The 21,976-nt window shown below is 34.3% G+C and overlaps 2 protein-coding genes across 3 annotated transcripts in view; one reads left to right on the forward strand and one right to left on the reverse strand.

Moving 5' to 3' along the window:
• Positions 1-3,492: 3,492 nt before the first annotated feature.
• LOC129227903 (serine/threonine-protein phosphatase 6 regulatory ankyrin repeat subunit A-like) lies at positions 3,493-8,588 on the forward strand (the record flags this gene model as incomplete). The annotated part of the gene is given in 1 exon segment (XM_054862524.1): positions 3,493-8,588. A coding segment is annotated over 1 exon segment (4,794 nt). The 3' UTR covers positions 8,376-8,588.
• Positions 8,589-8,712: 124 nt separating this feature from the next.
• LOC129227992 (afadin-like) overlaps positions 8,713-21,976 on the reverse strand; it is a 160,505-nt gene continuing 147,241 nt past the window's right edge. For both annotated transcript variants that reach the window (XM_054862620.1, XM_054862618.1), the window contains 4 exons: positions 20,130-20,309; positions 16,920-17,099; positions 15,327-15,440; positions 8,713-14,513 (listed from right to left, as the gene is read on the reverse strand). In XM_054862620.1, coding sequence (XP_054718595.1) covers positions 13,698-14,513; positions 15,327-15,440; positions 16,920-17,099; positions 20,130-20,309 — 1,290 coding nt within the window. In that variant the 3' untranslated portion in view covers positions 8,713-13,697. The remainder of the gene's footprint in view (positions 14,514-15,326; positions 15,441-16,919; positions 17,100-20,129; positions 20,310-21,976) is intronic.

Here is a 21,976-nt window from a genome sequence, read left to right on the forward strand (position 1 = left end):
ACAAATCTACAAGATGTTATTTTACAAATAACTATCTACATAATCGTCATAAATTTGAAAAAAAAAAAATTCGGGTGTGGGGAAGAAATTTGTGTAACGAAAAAAATCGGATTTCGGTATTAGCAGACGAATAAATAGCGGAACTTTGGTAAAATTAGGTACAACGTAATCACTCCTATCGGACTGGCGATAGAAAAACATCTTTAAGGCCATGTATAATAAAAAAAATAAGGAGTTTGCAAGGAGATAATAGCAAAATTCAGGAGTTTTAAGGGCCCTTGTTTTCTTTTCTTAAAAAGCAGGAGTTTATAAGGAGTTTGTAAGGAGCGTACGAACCCTGTTAACTAGACGTTTGCCAATTTCATACAATCCGTGGTCAAACAGTAACTAATCCAGTGGATCCAGAAGCAGCCACACGTTAGATGAGATACAGTTGCATGAGAGAAAAATAGTTTTAAAAGTCTAAATACAGTAGACTCCCGATTATCCGCAAGCGGTTTATCCGCGGGGCGGATTATCCGCGAATCAATCAACAATCACGAACATGTATTTTCGCAGTAAAAAGCGAATACCAGTGGCTGTTTTTTTTTTTTTTTTGAAAAATTGTAAATTTACACTCAGTTGTTTTTGCTTGATTGGTTGATTTGATTTAATTTTATTATTATTATTATTATTTTTTTTTTTTTGTGCGTTCTTCATCGTACATACACTTGTTTGCTATTGATGTTAAAGTTCGGTTGTGCAAAAATACAAAACATTTGTACTGTACCAGTGTTCGTGCTCAACTATCCGTAACTTGGGTCCCAAGGACCCATTAATGAAATAGATTTGGGTCCTTTGGCGGAAAAAATGAGTCCCTTAAATTTTAAACAGAAAATCTTAGCACATAATTGAATAATATACAACTATTTATACTTAGGGAAAAGAAACTATCCACATAGTTATTTGAAAAAGGTATGAAATAAACTAAATTGGTTAATTTTGCCCTTTTTTTTCCTGTGATTATCATATGTTCAAATAATACACTTGCAAGATTTAATTATTTGAGAAACTATTTAGTCAGTTACAATGAGGTAAACTCAAAATTTACTTTAAAGTTGGATTTTACCATGAAATAAAAAATAAATGCCTTTGATTGATCAAGCAGAAAGCACTCCCTTAACCTTTGCTTTCATGAACATTTTTCTACGTGAAAAAAAGCTAACGCCCCCACCCCCCCCCCCCCCCCATCAATTATTGGCAATTTCATAGAAATAGAAAAAAAATCGCAAGCGAATTAACCCAATGCAAAAATCGCGATCGCAAAAACGAAACATTTTCTCACATGAGTATGAAAATTGCTCATTTGCAATCTTAAATTAGAAATTTTGACTTCATTTTGACTCTTTTAAAATATCTGTGTTGGCTTTGGTGCTACTTTAAAAATTTCGCCATTTTCAAAATGGCGCGATCGATTAATACGTGACTTTTGCCAGTCCAAATAAAAATAGCCCCTCAGAAATAGGTGAATTACTAGAAAATGAACAAGGTTAAAGTGCTTTTGTATAAAATTCATATTCATAAGTAATTTAACAAGAAAAATGTTAAGTTCAGAACTTTGTGTTTTGCGCGATCGGGAAAATATTCGCCATTTTTTTTTCACCCATCCTTTTATTGAGGATGCAAGATAATAATTTTCAAAAGTAATTCTGGTTAGGTGAATGCAAAATAGATAAGCTTTTACTACTCAGTTGTCCTGTATCAATCCTGAAGATTGCATTGAAACCACTCTTGCTTTTGATCTTTATTGTTGTTTTCAGGAATTTCCCCAAGATAAAAGTTGAGGGAGAATTTATTCTTAGAATACAGTACAATGGGCTATTTATGAACTTGCAATATTTTGCTCCTTGAGCTCTGCCCAGGAGGTCACTGTAAGCTCCAGTCTTATCACTAAAATTCCATTGACTGGTCAACAGTAGGGGTGTGTTTGAATAGCTGATAAAGAGATAGGGTCATTTTAATCCTTTTCTGTTGATTCTCCTGGTCATTGAAGCTTAAAAGCATTCACTAGATAGATCTTCAGCATTTTCCACAATTTTTTTTCTGGTTTTTATCTTTTGGGTGTTCTGAGTCCCTAGGACCCCGAATTTTCGCGGAAGTTGCGTCCCTTTCCCGCGAATTTGCGTAAAAAAACCCGCTATAGCGCGTAAACGCGAACCCTGTGTACTCTATATATATTTTCACTGTTTGCAGAAAGTGTTATGCATCAATACAGTTAAGAATTTGAGATAGGACAATTTTTACCTGATTTGTCCCCCATTTTAGTCTTTTTGCGGTTATCCGCGATTTTTATTATCCGCGGCACTTGTGCCACCCAATTCCGCGGATAATCGGGAGTTTACTGTATATTAAAAGGCTTAGAAAATTGAGTTAACCTCAGAGCGATGTTTTAAGCATGTCTGTTACTGGTGCCATTACCCTAATGGCCAAAAATATTAATTTCAGCATACAGGTAGCTTCAATTCCACGTCGTGCAGTGCAGTGCAGTGCTACTGAAAGTAAAAACGTTCATATTTTTGAAAAAAAGATTATTGTTGATGATTTGAACACATTTTAAAGTTCTCTGCCATATAACACTTTTCAAAAGTTTTCCGCTATGCTATGTTAAATTTCTCTTTATCATGTATTTCAGGATCTCAAAAAATATGTCTGGAATGAACAGCAACCAAAATACCGAAGCAAACTCTCCCAGAGCAAATAGATTTTCAAGCAGTTATTCACAGGAACTAAATTCTCGATTACTAAAATCGGTGTACAGTGGCGATTTGAAAGAAGTTGAACATTTACTTAGAGAAGGAGCAGATATCAATGCAGAAGGGTATTCAAAGAAAACTCCCCTTATCCTGGCAGCAGAGACAAATAACATAGAGTTGTGTGTAGTCTTATTACGCACCCGTAACGTATGCGTAAACAAAGGCGATTGTTATGGCAATACTGCCCTTCATGAAGCATCCAAAAATGGTCACGCAGAGGTCGTCAGAATATTGTTACAAAACAATGATATCGATGTGAATGCAGAAAATAACAAACATGGGTATACCCCACTTCATTTGGCAGCAAGTTTTAACCATGAAAATGTAGTTGCAAAATTGTTAAGAGCACCAGGAATTCTGATTAATAAAAGAAATAAGTATGCACAAACCGCCCTTCATGAGTCTGTTAGTGAAGGTCACACGGGAATTGCCAAATTACTACTGAATGCAGCAGGAATTTTAGTCAATGAGAAGGATGTGTTTCATGATCATACCCCTCTTCATCTGGCAGTGGACTTGGGTCACTTAGATTTGACTGAGGCTCTGTTGAATCACAGGGACATTGATGTCAACGTAAAGGACAACTATGGACAAACTCCACTACATACCGCAGCGTGCCATGGTAACTTACAAATGGTTGAAATGCTGTTAAAAGCTGGCATTAATGTAAAAGAAAGGAATAATGAAGGATTAACTGCAGTGCAATGTGCAGCGGAAAGCTGCTATGTAGAAATTGTAAGAAAAATTGTGAATTGCATAGAAGATCAAAAGTTACATATTGTAAATGACATGGCAAACATGAAGATAAATTATGTAAAACAATTTACGAAAAATACAAAAATGCCTCAAGTGAGCCAAGGTTTAGAAGTCTGTGACTTAAATGAACAGCTTTGCATAGCGTCAAGAAACAGAGATTATAATAAAGTTGAAAAGTTACTGAAAGAAGGAGCAGATATTACAGAAGGATATGAAAAAGAATACGATAATATTCGAGAGACTCTGCTTATGACAGCGGCAGAGACGAATGACGTAGAACTATGTCAAGCTTTGTTACGTACCCAAAATATTAATGTCAACAAAAGAAATCTGTATGGCAATACTGCTCTTCATGAAGCATCAAAAAATGGACATGCACAGACAGTTGAAGTCTTATTACAAAGAAAGGGGATTGACGTGAATATAGAAAACACCTGGGGATATACTTCTCTTCTTTACGCGGCATGGCGTAATTATGAGGAAGTAGTAAAAAATTTATTGGGTGTGCCAGAAATTCTGGTCAATAAAAAAGATAAGTTTGGACAAACCGCTCTGCATGGAGCAGCTGGTAGAGGTCATTGGCAAATTACAAAATCTTTGCTCAACATACCAGAAATTTTGGTTAATGAAAGAGATAATGTTCAAGGGTGTACTCCACTTCACTTGGCAGTAGAATATGGGCATTCGGATTCGGCTGAATCTTTGTTGAATCACCCGGACATTGATGTGAATGTGAAAGATCAGTTGGGACAAACTCCTCTACACGTGGCTGCGTACCATGGTAATTTGCAATTGGTTGAAATGTTGCTAAAAGCTGGTATTAATGTGAAGGAAAAAAGTAATGCAGGACTTACAGCTGCACAATGTGCAGCAGAGAAGTGTTATGTAGAGATAGTTGAAAAAATAGTGAATCATATAAGAGGTGTAGAATTACAGTATGTTAACGACAATATAACAAAAAATAAAACTCATGACGAGACACAATCTCAGAAAACTCCAAAACTACCACAAGTGAACCAAGATGTTGAAGCAAATGCCATAAATACTCAGCTTCTGGAAGCTTCGAGGAATGGCGATTCAAAGAAGGTTGAAAAGTTGCTAAAAGCTGGTATTAATGTGAAAGAAAAAATTAATTTATTACTCACGGCAGCAAAATGTGCGGCAGAGAAATGTTACATAGAGATAGTTGAAAAAAAAGTGAATCATATAAGAGGTCTTGAATTACAGTACGTTATCAACAGTGTAACTAGTAATAAATCTCTTGACGAGACACAATCTCAGAAGGCTTCAAAACTACCTCAAGTTAACCAAGATGTTGAAGCAAATGCAATAAATATGCAAGCTTTGAAGATTGGTGATTCGAAGAAGGTTGAAAAGTTGCTCAGAGATGGAGCAGATATTGCTGAAGAGTATGTAAAGGAATATGATGCTAAACGGCAGACTCTGCTTATGAAATCGGTGGAGACAAACAACGTAGAACTGTGTGAAGCTTTCATCAGCGATATAACTAATGTTAACACACATGAGACAAAATTTCAGAAAACATCAAAATTACCTCAAGTGAACCAAGATGTTAAAGCAAATGTAATAAATATTCAGCTTCTGGAAGTTTCGAGGATTGGTGATTCAAAGAAGGTTGAAAAGTTGCTCGGAGATGCAGCAGATATTGCTGAAGATCATGTAAAGGAATACAATGCTAACCGGCAGACTGTGCTTATGAAAGCGGCAGAGACAAACAACGTAGAACTATGTGAAGCTTTCATCAGCGATATAACTAATGCTAAAACACATGAGACAAAAGCGCAGATACCTCTAGTGAACCAAGATGTCGAAGCAAATGTAACAAATATTCAGCTTCTGGAAGCTTCAAGAATTGGTGATTCAAAGAAGGTTGAACAGTTGCTCAGTGATGATGAAAATATTGCTAAAGAGCATGTAAAGGAATACGATGCTAACCGGCAGACTGTGCTTATGAAAGCGGCAGAGACAAACAACGTAGAACTATGTGAAGCTTTCATCAGCGATATAACTAATGCTAAAACACATGAGACAAAAGCGCAGATACCTCTAGTGAACCAAGATGTCGAAGCAAATGTAACAAATATTCAGCTTCTGGAAGCTTCAAGAATTGGTGATTCAAAGAAGGTTGAACAGTTGCTCAGTGATGATGAAAATATTGCTAAAGAGCATGTAAAGGAATACGATGCTAACCGGCAGACTGTGCTTATGAAAGCGGCAGAGACAAACAACGTAGAACTATGTGAAGCTTTCATCAGCGATATAACTAATGCTAAAACACATGAGACAAAAGCGCAGATACCTCTAGTGAACCAAGATGTCGAAGCAAATGTAACAAATATTCAGCTTCTGGAAGCTTCAAGAATTGGTGATTCAAAGAAGGTTGAACAGTTGCTCAGTGATGATGAAAATATTGCTAAAGAGCATGTAAAGGAATACGATGCTAACCGGCAGACTGTGCTTATGAAAGCGGCAGAGACAAACAACGTAGAACTATGTGAAGCTTTCATCAGCGATATAACTAATGCTAAAACACATGAGACAAAAGCGCAGATACCTCTAGTGAACCAAGATGTCGAAGCAAATGTAACAAATATTCAGCTTCTGGAAGCTTCAAGAATTGGTGATTCAAAGAAGGTTGAACAGTTGCTCAGTGATGATGAAAATATTGCTAAAGATCATGTAAAGGAATACGATGCTAACCGGCAGACTGTGCTTATGAAAGCGGCAGAGACAAACAACGTAGAACTATGTGAAGCTTTCATCAGCGATATAACTAATGCTAAAACACATGAGACAAAAGCGCAGATACCTCTAGTGAACCAAGATGTCGAAGCAAATGTAACAAATATTCAGCTTCTGGAAGCTTCAAGAATTGGTGATTCAAAGAAGGTTGAACAGTTGCTCAGTGATGATGAAAATATTGCTAAAGAGCATGTAAAGGAATACGATGCTAACCGGCAGACTGTGCTTATGAAAGCGGCAGAGACAAACAACGTAGAACTATGTGAAGCTTTCATCAGCGATATAACTAATGCTAAAACACATGAGACAAAAGCGCAGATACCTCTAGTGAACCAAGATGTCGAAGCAAATGTAACAAATATTCAGCTTCTGGAAGCTTCAAGAATTGGTGATTCAAAGAAGGTTGAACAGTTGCTCAGTGATGATGAAAATATTGCTAAAGAGCATGTAAAGGAATACGATGCTAACCGGCAGACTGTGCTTATGAAAGCGGCAGAGACAAACAACGTAGAACTATGTGAAGCTTTCATCAGCGATATAACTAATGCTAAAACACATGAGACAAAAGCGCAGATACCTCTAGTGAACCAAGATGTCGAAGCAAATGTAACAAATATTCAGCTTCTGGAAGCTTCAAGAATTGGTGATTCAAAGAAGGTTGAACAGTTGCTCAGTGATGATGAAAATATTGCTAAAGAGCATGTAAAGGAATACGATGCTAACCGGCAGACTGTGCTTATGAAAGCGGCAGAGACAAACAACGTAGAACTATGTGAAGCTTTCATCAGCGATATAACTAATGCTAAAACACATGAGACAAAATCGCAGAAAACTTCAAAATTTCCTCAAGTGAACCAAGATGTTAAAGCAAATGTAATAAATATTCAGCTTCTGGAAGCTTCGAGGATTGGTGATTCAAAGAAGGTTGAAAAGTTGCTCAGAGATGGAGCAGATATTGCCGAAGATCATGTAAAGGAATACAATGCTATCCGGCAGACTCTGCTTATGAAATCGGCGGAGACAAACAACGTAGACCTATGTGAAGCTTTCGTCAGCAATATAACTAATGTTAAAACACATGATGGGACAAAATTTCAGAAAACTTCAAAATTACCTCAAGTGAACCAAGATGTTAAAGCAAATGTAATAAATATTCAGCTTCTGGAAGCTTCGAGGATTGGTGATTCAAAGAAGGTTGAAAAGTTGCTCAGAGATGGAGCAGATATTGCCGAAGATCACGTAAAGGAATACAATGCTATCCGGCAGACTCTGCTTATGAAATCGGCGGAGACAAATGACACAGAATTATGTGAAGCCTTATTACACACTCGAAATATTGATGTAAACAAAGGAGATCATTATGGCAATACTGCACTTCATGTTGCGTCCGAAAAGGGTCACGTAGATATAGTCGAACTCTTATTGCAAAAAAGGGGAATTGATGTGAATGCAGGAAATATCTACGGAAACACTTCTCTTATTTATGCAGCAATGGCTAATCATGAAGAGGTAGTAGAGAAACTATTAAGTGTACCAGGGATTTTGGTCAATAAAAAGGATAACTCTGGACAAACCGCTCTGCATGCGACGGCTGCTGGAGGTTTTATAGAAGCCACAGAATTGCTACTGAAAGCACCAGGAATTTTGGTCAATGAGAAAGAAGCTTTGCATAGTAGTACTCCACTTCATTTGGCAGTCTACTTTGGTTTTTCTGACCTGGCTGAAGCTTTGTTGAATCACCGAGACATTGATGTGAACGCAAAAGACAAGTATGGCATAACTGCACTACATACCTCGGCATGCCACGGAAATTTAAAAGTAGTTGAAATGTTATTAAAAGCTAGAGTTAATGCAAAGGAAAAATCAGCTCAAGGGCATACTGCAGTGCAATGGGCTGCAAAAAATGGTCACACAAATATTGTCGAAACTATTATGAATTACATAAAATGCACGGAGTTGCCTAATGTAAATCAGGGTGCGAAAAATAGGAAAATATACGAACACAAATCACAGTCTATGAAGAGGATAGAAATACCAGAAGGAAATCCAGATATCCTTGGGTGATCTCCCAGAATTCTTTTCAAATTAAAATCTTAAAAAGGTTCAGGCGATCTTTAATGATTGAAAAAGTGCGGGGGCGGTCGCCCCCCTTCCCCCCCAATCGCCGCCACTGAGAGCTACTAGTACTATCTCTTGCATCAAAACAGAGGAGTGGTTCACATACCATTTGTAATGATTATCTCCAAATTTTTAATTTTGGCACGTACGTCCCTTTGCTTCTCACTGCCTCATATATAAATCAGAATTATCAGCTTTTTAAATGAGCTGCTTCACTAAACTCCCCAATCTTATCATATGACATTTTAAAGCAAAGAAAAACATAAGATAGAAATACACGTAATTAAAATGTACAATTTTATTTATATTACAGCTACAAATGATGGCAATATATGCATCTATGAAACTTTAACGCCATCAAGAGAGTAGCAAATCATTAAATAAAAATTACAATAAAATGATCTGCATCTTATGTAAAAAATGGAATATTGCAACTGAACATATACAATATAAAATATATAAAATAGCTGCTTTCAAAAGCGCATTTTTTTGTGTTTACTCAAGAATAGCTTCACACTTTTTTTTATCACCAGTTACTAATATCATTTAACCCTCAAAAACTTGCATGGAATTTACAAGTCTCACAACAATAAATGCAATGCCAAGTTAAAAGTAGGTTGTTCTACACCTAGAAAATACAGTGAAATTCCGTTACAATACAACGAAATATCCATTTCAATGAAATAAATTTTCAGTTCAGATTTGACTTCCATTACATTAAATGAATTCCATTACATTGAAATTACCATTACAACAAGTAAAATTTTCAGTCCCGTAAAGTTTGTAGTAGAGGAATTTCAATGTTTTATCAGTTGGCTGTTGTTAAATTGTATGTTTCCTTTTATAAGTTTCACCCCAACAAACTAGAAAGTGATAGACCTTTTATGCATTAAGTTAACTTATGTCTTTTCAAATGCAAGTTCTTGAGGTTTAAAAAATTGCTGTTAACTTTTGACATAAAATATCAAATGAGTTTGTTAGCATCAGATGAAATAGCAATTTTAATTTAACACTTTATATTAACACCTTATAAAGAGACTAGTTTTGTAATTAAGAACTATCTATACAAATATACTTATCTTGCAATATTAAAAAAAGCAATTTTTTTCACCTTGCTTACAGAATGCTGTGACAATTTTAATGTTCTTTTAGTTATATTTAACAAGTGGACATTCTTTAGTGAAAAAATCACATAATTAAGGCTTGGGCTTCTCCCTCCATTTTGATGGAATGGTACTGCAGGAAAGAGGGGGGGGGGGGTATAAAAAGCAATTGTTCTCATTTCTTTCTTGACCTCAGATATGTGTTATAATATTTGATTCTTCAGAAACTTGAAATCTAATGATACAGTAAACTATCATTAATCTGGACAGTCATTTAGATGTATATACTGTATTAGTAAAAAGGAGAGTTAGCCCAATAATGTATTTTTGTAGGCAGTATTTCATATTTTCCTAATGTATCTTATGCAGTTTTCTATTTCATTCTCTTGCATTTAAAATACAAGTCTTACTGTGCACAGTAGTTTGTTTTTGTACCTTGACTCAATTTACAGGTTGTTTAATAAAAAAATAATAGATCCATACTTATATCAATTTGGACAATCTGCATCCCCTATTGGTCCAGGTTAATGAGGTTCCACTGTAATTGGAAAACCATTCCATCCCAGAACTTAATTGATAGCACTAAGCAGTTACAATTGCATATATTAAAACATTTTAACTTGAAAATTGAGCCTGGAATAAAATTTTAAACAGAATGCAGAAGTTTAACATTGGAGAAAAATTGCACAAAACTTTTCAAGGAATTGCGCAGGGATACTATTTTACAAATGTGCACTATAATGTAAATGACAGATTTCTAAGAATGTTGTAATTTTGATTTATCAATATGCTCAATTTTTAGCATATTTAATAAATCTGTATTTAAAAATATACGAGTTAAAAGTTTTAAAACAATTTCAAAACTTCAAACATATGAATTCTAAATCACTTTCATGGATGAAGCATGAGACATACTTTCAACTTAATGAAAAATATTTTCAGTTTTGAAAACTTTTATACACACAGATACAATACATATCATTTAAAATTAATTGTTTTAAAACAAAAAATCTGCGCAAACTCTAAATATTTTACGAATTTAACTATTAAGGCTTGATGGGGCATACCTTTTAGGAATTTACTGAGTAGTTTTAAAAGGCACCAAGTTTAAATTTATTTTCAAACATTATATTCAACATTAGAATATCACTGTTTTCTTACATAAATACAATTTGATTTTATAACACACTTTCGTTAATTCATACTCTAAATATGTTGAAAGATATACAAGTTCTAATTAGATATTTTAATTGTCTTAAGGCAGTTGAAGGCACAGAATTTCAGTGAAATTCAAATTCTTCTAAAATATTATTTTGATTTTGCTAATGGCAACATCATATTTCAATCAAATTATAGACGGCAGGAGGTCAATACAAATTTTTATTTTTAGATCCACATTTTGAAAAAAAAAATTTTTTTGAACTTAAAATTTTTGTAAAAAATAACTATTTTTGGGAATATTTCTTTTTTATATTATTTTGTGGACAAAAGAAAAAGGGAAATCTTGTCATATCATAAAGAGAACTTTCAGCAAGCACACTTCTAATATGCAATTTCTTTGGTCCTTAATATTTTGCTGGGAATGAATTGGAAGTTGTATTTTAAATTTAAAAAAAATACAAATGTCCTGTTTCCATGCCAGTTGATTGAGTTTAGCAGCTAGAAAGAGTTGTTTGTACAAATGAAAGTTTGTGAAAGGACTAATTTTAAGGTCTGAAATTTAAAGGGCCGCCTTTACAATTTAGAATTTTGTGAAGGGTTCGCAAAAAGGATCCAATTTATGTCTGGATCACCCTATAGATAGAAAACAATGTACATCGATGTTTTAACTTTGAAAATTTTTTTTCATCACACTCAAATTACGTACCACAAATATTAACCCTCAATATAACGTTTAATCTACTTGGATAAAAGCTCTATTTGGACATCAATAATTAGCTAAAGGATAACAAATCTTGTTGTATTTTATGCTAGAAATAACAAAAAAAAAAAAGACTGCATTTATTATTTTGAAAAAAACTGAGGATATCAATAATTAGTCTACAGCTATTAAATAGCTCTCATTGTAGAAAATGTCAGATAAGCAATGCAAAATATTCTGTTCATTCTATTAATTTGGGTAATCGCTCAATTAAGACATCAATAATTAGATTATGGCTAATTAACAGCTATCATATAATTTAACGATAGGTTCTCATTTAAACTTACTAAATAATGCTTTAACTTCTGTGTAGAAGAAAGTTGCTGAAAATGTGTATTTACAAAGCCACAAGCATTTATCAAAGTTTGGACAGTTACTTTCCAACATGGAACAGAAATGGCATATTTTTTTCCTGCGGTAATTTACAAAGAGAAATACAAAATCAAGGTTAGGTATGCTTTTAGATGAAACACCTAAATTTTTATAAAACAAGAATCTTGATATGCAGATTTCATAAATATATTTATACAAAAAAAAGAAAAGAAAAGTTTCTGATGTGGTATATCTACACTTGGAAAAAAACCGCTGGAAGTATTTTTGAATAATGATTAAATTCTAATCACTTTTAAACTAGTTTAAACAAAGTAATCAAGCAGTGCTTTCAAGATGGTGAAGATTTTCATCAAAAAACATAACAGGAACAGACATTATTTTAAATCTATTATCAAAATTCAAACTTATAATTCAAAGTCTATAGTCTACACTAAGTGAGAGCTTAAAAAAGTTAAAAAGCTTACGAAAGTACAATATTGATAAGCACAATCATCACATTTGCAATTTTAACATTGTTTAAAATTCTAATGCATATTTTTAGATCTAATTTCCATAAAACTAATTTCCTTCTTGAGAAAAAGTTTTCAACTCACATTTAGTTGTAAAACAAAGTATCGTAAAAAATATTTTTAAAATTAGGCACTTGAACAAACTTTTAAGATTATTTTCCTTTAAAAGTCACAATGATAATAACTATGAAGCATGTAGCATATATGATGTCACTACCTGAGGAATAATTTCTGCTTTAGTGGTTCTCTACAGCAAAACTTTTAATGATAAAAAATACCAATGCAGTATTAAATAAAACAATCAATTATTTAAAACATTCAAAAATCTTTTAGGTTTTATCAAAAATCTCTTATTGGAGATAGGTTTAATTGATATTTTTCTAAATATGTGATTTTGCTTTATCCAATACCATAAACTAATAAATTAACCACTTAATTATGAACATAAAAAATAATTTACCTATGATAAATCGCAACAATTAATCAAAGTTTAGTAAAAAGCACAATTCTAAGTATGCTTCCCTGAAATTTCCTACAAAATATCAATGGAAAAAAGATTTTATGAAACAACAACTTCTACAGACAATTACAGGCTTTACAAATGACTAAAACTCGGATGAAATATTAGCAGAAAAAAACACGGGTGAAATTTCATTTCTATAAAATATTGAAAGCTTTAGACTTTTTCTTGATAATATGTAGTATAAATATAAAATTTGAATCCGTACTACATAAATTATTACTTTCAACTTTAACATACACTTTTAAAATTTAATAAAGTAAGAATTTAAAAAACAGGAGTATAATCATTTGTAATTTCAAGATTAGCCATGTTAAACACATGGCAAAATTTTATGTATCACATTTGATTATTGAATAGATGCCAAAAAAAAAAAGGTAAAATAGCTTGCATTTGCCACAATAACAGTAAATTAATATATATTCTTTCACAGCTTAGCAAACTGCCTAGGGATGGCTTTCTAATAATATTTTGTCTGATATGACCTGAAGATACTAAAATCCTTGATTATAAATGCCGAGGATGTAATACTGGTTACTTACAAAACTTCACTTCTAACAAAGCAATAGAATAAATGACCTATATCAACAGATACATTATCAGAAGCTACTAAAAACAGTGCCAACTAATGATAAAACTATACAAACATCAAGGAAATTTACAATATAAACTATAATATGACGACGATAAATGTGGTTCAATAGAAACACTATAAAAAAAACTCTTCTCTTTTTTCAACACAAACTCAAAAATGGTAAAAGATATACAACAGTCTATAAAATATTTAAAAGTTGACACTTCACCTTGTAAACTCCATCTCTTTCCATGGCAAGATCTCAGAATGAGTGAATAAGTAGTTTTACAAATGAACATGAAAACACTTCAACTTCCATTCAGATTCACCTCTATTTCTCTTTGAGCGCGGGATGTCTTCACTTTGTCCTTCGGGGTTTCGGGCTCGCCGACCTCTTGTGCGAACATCTTCATCTTCTCTTTGAAGGTCAGTTTTTCGGGACCAGGGTTCCTGGGCGTCCCCACCTGGTGGTTCCTTTCGGCCTCGATACGCTGCCTGGGGTCCCGGTACACTTCCTGCGTACCGATGACGCCAGGCGTGCTTCCTGGATTGTAGGTGTTGAGGTTCTGACTGTTGTGCGGCGTCGCGAGCACCTCGTTGATGTCGTCCAAGGTGTACGATTGGCCGCCATCGTGGTTGCCGTTGGCGTCGTAATCCTCCATCTCTTCGTGGAACGACACCTTCTTGGGATGGTGTGGTGCTCCGTTATCACAATTCCTCATCGAAGACGTCACGTAGCGATTCCCGCCGCTCATTTGATTGGCGACTTCGTAAGACGATTTCCTGGTGGGAGGCGCAGGTGGTTCCTGAATCCTCTCCTGACCCATCAAAGAGTTCTGGTATGGATCGTTATTTCTCTGGTTGCCGACCGGAGCCGGCTTCTGGTTGTGAGAAGTCTGGTAACTGGGCTCACTGGGTGGAGGCGACGTGGGTAAGGGTGGTGGAATGTCTTGGTGGTTGGAATTTTCTATTCGGCCACCCTTTTCGGAAGGATGGCTGTTGGGCTTCTGCTGCATGCTAATTGGATGATGCTGGTTATTGACCATCATCGGATGACTCATCGGCGGCTTCATCGGACGATTCGGTACCTGCTGAGGTATGCTGTTGGGTACCTTGAACTCATCCTGAAGGAGGAAAAAATAATGTATCAGCCTTCAGATTTTAAAAAACAAATGGAAAATTAACTATAACATGTTTTCAGCAGATGAATCTTTTCAATAAAAGCACAATAAGAGCAACTATCTAAGGATAAGCAGACTATCAAATGGTCAATTAACATTAATAAATCAAGAGTGATCGACCAACTATGCACATTCCTCCAATTAAAACGTTTTTTTTTTTCACCCCAATAACAATCGCCCGAATAATAAATAAAAGTATTTCCCTATTAACTGTTAGATTTAGCCTTTGCTTTTAAAATAATCAGCTTCATTTAAATGTTTTTATCAAAATGAGTTTGGCAACACTGGTCCAAATTTTATACGTGCTGCCATGCTAAGTACAAAAGTTGTATCTGTACTTTTTGTCAAGATTGAGTTATGGTCACTAGATGGTTCTTTGTCACACATTTTACGTAAACAACGTTTAATGGTCATTTGTCAATGGAAAACATTCCTTAAAAATTTTTGAAAAAGTTTCATCTGAATCAAATACATGGAGGCTCAAAACTTTAAACGGCAATTTCTCATTTTGAACTCAGATGCAGATACGAATTTTGCGCTTTGCACAGCTGCGTGCTATTCTTGAAATTCAGTTAAACAATTTATTTCATTTTTTGATGTGTTTTTTGTTTTTACCTTAAATGTTCAATATGTTTTCCTATTTCACTTTTGGTGAAAATAAAATTTGTTTTACATGAGAATACTGCTGAACTCTATTGCATAATTTAACATTTACTACCAACAATTTAATCAATGCACAGCATCAGAAACCAGTACCTGACGTCGCCTTGCTTCTCGCAATAATTTCTCTTCTGCAGTCCTGGCCATATCTAATTCCATCTTTCTTTGGACTTCTTCAAGACGCAAGTGCCTCAGCCTACCTTCTTGTTCCTGTAGAAAAGTAAGTGAATGAGAAATATTGTACCGAAAAATCCCATTTACTTCACTGATCAAACAGTGAAATGGTGTTGGAAAAGTAATAATGGAATTACATGCAGATGTTGCTTTTACCATTTACTCTTTTTTTTAGGCAGAAACGGAAAATCACCTTATCTCTCTTTTCACCCCTCAAAAAAACTTGTATTCAATAAATTCTGCCTGATAAGGTATGATTTACAATTTTAAAACCATTAACAAGTACAAAAAATTATGTCAAGTACTTCGTTCCAGAACATAATTTTAACTGTTCTCTATAAATAGAAATGCTTAAATTTGAGCAAATAAAAACATTTAAACAACATTTTAAATACAAATTTAAAAAATCTGAAGAAAATTACTTGATATTGAATAACAAGAAAGGAAAACATGATGTATTTATGAAAACACCCTAATTAACATTAGGTTATTGTTGCAAAGAAAAGACACAGAAAGATTAACTAATATTTATGCTTAACATTATATAATATTTCAAGAACACTAATATTAATATTTCAAGAACATTACAGTGATTGAGAATTTAAAGCAGAAATGACCTCAGTAAACTCAAAACTCACAGTCACATGCAATGTCCCGACTCTTCTTTTATTTTGAAAAAATTACGTACTTTATGTTCAATTTTTATTATTATTCTTCTTTGAGCGTAACTTCAGAAAATCATGACTCCAAAACCTCAATAAGTTTCTTTCCAATCTTTTTTAAAAAAAACTTTTGTATCTTTGAAACCTCCGATTCCTATCCAGAACTGCACACATTATTTATCTACTGCATTATTATACTTGCTCTTTGATGCACAAATGACAACAAGGATAAAAGTTACATTAATATTTCTGACAGCCCATAATCTGACCTTGGTAAAAGATGTTCTAGTGTACAGTGCCAATCTTTGAAGAAAACACAGATAGGAACTGCTAACTTACAGTAAATATTTCTGTTCAGCTCAGATTGATGGACCCTGAAGGAGAACTAGTACGAATGAATGCATGTATGTATTGCTTGCTAGTTCTGAAAAGGTTAAAAGCCAATACTAACAGAAAAAATCATACAGATCTTGAAATTTTTGAAGCACTATTTCATCTAGGCATTAGCTGTGTCAGAGCTATAAACAGTTAGGGGGGGGGGGGAGGGACAAGGAAACAAAAGCAGGTGTATTTGAAATTTCTATACTCCTTGCAGCTTCCTGGATTTTTATGCAAATGGAAATCATATTTTGCCTAACTGCATTTTAATAGAATTCCCATTTATTTAACCACAAATCTAAACCACAAATTTAAGAATGCTCTGGATCCCAATGCTTGTAACTTGAACCTTGGCTCTGAACCTGAAATAACGCATGACTAAATCTGTAAGTAATCTTACAATCAAATAACATTGTCTTACAGTTTTTACTGGGGACTGCATACAAGACAACATTTGAGGTATATAAGCTCTTACTTCCAATGATTGTTGCTGCCTTTTCCATTCTTCACTATGGATTCCTGGCGGTGGTGCCTGCATCTTTACGGGGTTCTGGTTCTGCTGCATGTCCCATTCCAAGCGTCTCTGTCTCGCACGCTCCAAATCCTCTTGCATTTTTAACTTCCTCTCTCTGTTCTCTGCTCGGTCAAGCAAATCCTGCAAGTACATTTCAAATTGCTTAATATCTTGCCCACTACAGTAAAATAGTTTCGAAAATTGCTCAAAACATACACGCTAACTCTTAAAAAAAAAGAGCAAAACCTTTTTTCACCTCATACCTGCCAACATCCAAAGAAAAAAATCCAGTAGATTTTTCCAATGTAGCGCAATATCGCTTTTTTCCATGTTATTGAGGGGAAAATGGGGATTTTTTTATTATCTCTTAGGAACTACTTTGATATACTCCCTCCAAATCGGAAATTTGGCCACTTTTTTTCTCACTTATGGTACAAAATACAAGAAAATACTAAATTTGGCAACAGCAAAAACCTAAAAGCTGAAAAAACCTAAATGGGCAACACAAAAATAAGAAACAGCAACCCTAAAAAGTCCGTAGGGAGTGCCAGATTTGGCGCGTAAATTTTTTTTTTTTTTGGGGGGGGGTATATCAAAGTTATACCATCTCTTAAAGTACAATCATATGCAAGTTCCTTGAGTCATATACAGAGTTTAATTAATGAAATTATTAAATGGAAGAATAAAAGTTAAAGTAATACTTTTTCAATGAAAAGTTATTTAGGGAAAAAAAGAATTTCAATTATCTGTAAAAATTCAATCATAGACAGGTTTTTTTCAGGTCTTCAACAAGATTTAATCTCCTTTTTTCGGCCGCAAAGTGCCCGATAATAGCGGTCGTTTTGTGTACAGGAAGAAATGTTGTAATTAAGCAACATAGGCTTAGCGATGAGTGCGCGAAGCGAGATCGCAAACGTAAACAAGAACTGATGTTGCCAGATTCCAATGTGCTAAAGTTTGAAATTGAGTGGGAAACTTTCAAACCATGGAGTAAAAGCGCTAAAATGATGTAAAAATTTATTTTAAAGGGGTTTGGTGTTTTCAATTTCAAGAAAATCCCTAAATGGAAGGATTTTTTTTAGAGATTAATAAAAACCGGGAGATTTTCAATAAAAATCGGGAGACCGGGAGAAATGTCAAAAATCCGGGAGTCTCCCGGAAAATCCAGTAGAGTTGGCAGGTATGTCACCTACATTGCCGATACTTTTTAAAAACTTCGTTTAAACAAAGATATTACCTAGCTAAAAAAATATTAATAGGAGTGCTACCAAGATGGTAAGAAGATATATGAATTCGTAATTTTTACAAAAGGGAACTTGCACAGGATTCTGAATATTTCCGAGTGTGCAATTCAACAGATTTGAACCAGAGCTTCAGTAACTTAATTTCCAAATGTTTTCTTTCAAGAGCACCTACCAGTAGTAGGTGTTCTTCATTTGTCCAAAACCAGTCTATTTCTTGGAAGGAAATCTGCAACTGGAGGCCAAATCCATAAGACTTAATTTTCTTGGATTAAATGTGAACAATTTACTTGCAAGATTCGCTCTGCTTATGCATGTGATTAATGCATGCGTAATTTAATACAGGAGTGCGTTAAATGTATTTTCAGTGGCTTTCTTTATTCTGTTCCTTTTTTGAAATATATTAACACAAGAATTAAATGAGGGGTCATTTTGACCCCAAGCAAACATTTTTTACTAACTGCTTGCTCCTCTGTATTTTCATAAATAGCTTATTCCCTTCATGACTTTGCCTAAATCACTGAGCAGTGTAATATAAAGCTTTGAAGAAAATAGTATTTTTTTTTTAAATCCAAAGTTAGGAGTGTTGGCAGATGTTGTGTTGACATCTTTGAAGAAAAAATAAATGCAAATACATTCACTGACGCTGAAACAGAGCAGAAACTCAAAAATATCTCATATCATTATAAGAACTTGAAGCATTTAATAATGTTTTTGTGCATAAAAGGGAGCATTAGCCACTAGTTCCTGAAATGTAACTTAATGCAACTGAAACACGGCAGGTTATTTTAAAGTTATTTAAATTAAAAAAAAATTTTTTTCATTATACATTTTTAGAATCTCCTCATCCTTTAAATAAACTACATTTATTATGAATATGTTTATTTAAAGCTAATTTTTACAAATATTAAACATAATGTGGGGAACTACGCAGTTTTCTCCTTAGAGGGTCAAAATGACCCCCGCCATAATTTTAGGTATGAGAAGACCACCGCAATTATAGTGTTAAGTATTTCTTGAAAACAGGGGTGCCCATCCCCCCCCCCCAAATTTTCCTCAACCCTGTTTTTCTTTCTTATTTTTTAGTTCTCTTTTTTTTATTTAATTTTTTTTTCAAATATTTTAATTAATTTATTTATTTTTAAATATTATTTATTTATTTTGATCATTAATTTTTAGTTATTATTATTATTATTACTTATAAATAGAAAAGTTGTTTGCTACGCCAATGACACACACACTCACACAAACATTTCTAAATAAATAAATGAAATAAAATATAAACAGAATGTAATAAAATAAAGTAAAATAAATAATGAAAATTAAATCAAGAAATAAATTTAAATAAACAAATTTAAAAAACTTAAAAATCCCTCCCAAAAAATTTCATGGTGCAACTTGCGCCATAATCCCCCCTAGTGGGCACCCCGGCTTGAAAATGTGTAGCAGTAGTAATCAATTTAAAGTCTTTTAAATTGCTTTTATGTGTAAAAATGTCTGTTTTACAAATTGACAATTAACTTTAGATAAAACTTACATGAATTACATTCAGCATAACTTATTAGATGGTGTCATATACTGTCTGTTCTCGAACTCCGCGACTAGCAGCTAAGAACGGTTTCAATTGAAAAAGGGGTGATGATTTAAGGAAGCGCACTTCCCGATGCATTCAGTTTTTGCTTGCTCATTACTTCCTTCTTGCTATCACCCCTGTTTTGATAAAATCAGAAGAGACCTGACGCATGCGCAAATACGAGTAAGGTTTTGCGTTAAAAGATCGGACAGTAGGTACCCTGTGCCACCCTTTGTGTGCCGTTTGGCACGCAAGCTCTACCAAGTCAAAAAATTTAACAAGTAGTCTCAAATAAAGGAGACATAATTCAGTTCCTTAAAATTTTTTATACTAATAACTGCAGCGACATGCACTCACTTCGTCATCATCATCTTCTTCTTCACCATGCAGCTCTTCAGCTCTCCTCTGGAATTCCTGCTCCAGCCTCAGAGCTCTCAAGCGATCTTCCTGTTGGGGGGTCAGGTGGTGTCTGCTCTCCAGTTCTCTGATCTCATCATCTCTAGCTCGGCGGGCCTCTTCTAACCTCTGTTTGTGCATCTGGAAAGAGGTTTAAATAATTTCCATGCTATCAACAAAAATTGGGAAACAGAGAAAGAGAAAGTTATGGTGTGTAAGATGCTAATAGGGAACATACAACTACAGTATTCCACCAGTTCCAATAGTGAATAAATTTTTTCTTAAAATGTATTTTCTTGCTCTTCAATATTTATTCAGAAGGAAGGAAAAAAAAAAACAGATGGTAAAGGATTCACAGAATTACAGCAATGTGGTAAAATTACACATGTCTAGGCACAAATGAAACATAAAGCCCTTATTTTAAATATCTCACTCCCGTTATGCCAATAATCTAGGAGGGAAAATGGCTTAGTTACCATGTACATTTTAACTGATTCATAATGCTTACAGGTTTCCCCCCCTTTTAACTCTACAGTTAAAATCAGAATTCCTATACTTTCTAGTGGAAATTGGTCTCTAATACATGTGTTCATCAAGAGCTCACAACAAGAGACATTGTTCCCATACGAAAACAAATTCTAACAAACTTAAAAGTTCACTTTTTTTTATTGGGATTAAAGAATATTCCATTTATTTCTAACGCTGCCAGTGGCAAGTAATATTTTGTACCATTGGTTTAAATTTAGTGGGGTTGGAAAAGGATAGCAAATCATCATAGGTTTATGAATCAAGTTCTGAAGCAAACTATAACTAGTATGTTGTGGCCATCACGAAACTTTCTTCTATATATTTCTTATGAGTTTTGACCCCTCCCCATGCTTTGAGGAGCAAGAAATATTCCCAGAAAAAATAAAATTACGTACACAAAAAACTTGGACCGTCCCAATATCCAAATTATGGCAAAAGCTAAGCAAAGAGCAAAAATTGAAAGTTATTTTAAAAGCCTTGCTTGAATTAATTACAAATATTTTATTTGTTAACAAACGTAAGATGGCAACAGTTAAAAATTTTAAATATTTCCGATCATTTCCATGCAATTAAAATCACGAGAAATAGGCAGACGACAGTCTATTATGGTTTATCTTTCGTATTGTTGCATTTATAAAGCTATTTTTATTCACACACAGAAAAAGATAAAAAAAAATAAGTCCCCCCCCTCCCATGGAGCGATTGGCACCAAAATTGAACCAAGGCCTGTTTACATATGGATTCACATTTATTCCAAATTTCATCCAGAACGTAGCATTACTTCTTGAGATATGGCACTCACAATGGAAAAAAAGGAATGTTCGATTGCGCCACCCCCTTTTGAACTGTTGACGCCAAAATAAAATCAGCTCTTATACCCACTAAGGGCTACTTGTCGATAAATTTTTGTTTGATTCCGTTCATTATTTCTTGAGATACAGCAGTCACAATTGACGACAAAATACGTTCTATAGCTCAACCCCCGTTTGAGCTATTGACACCAAAATTGAATCAGCACCTGTACCAGTTAAGGGCAACATATGGACCAAATTTGGTTTGCTTCCGCCACTTACTTCCTCGGGAATAGCAGGCACGCATAACTCAAGAAACGCCCCATTGCTCCACCCCCCTTGGAGGAATTTGCACCAAAAACCAATGGGCACAAGTTCACATAGGGGCACATATGTGTACCAAATTTTGTTCGATTTCATGCGGTAGTTTTTGCTGTAGAGTGGCCACAAAAAAATGGTCATAGGCGTAGTGACAGACACACACACAAA

The sequence above is a fragment of the Uloborus diversus genome, chromosome 8, assembly GCF_026930045.1.
Source record: "Uloborus diversus isolate 005 chromosome 8, Udiv.v.3.1, whole genome shotgun sequence".
In the NCBI taxonomy this organism is placed as follows: domain Eukaryota; kingdom Metazoa; phylum Arthropoda; class Arachnida; order Araneae; family Uloboridae; genus Uloborus; species Uloborus diversus.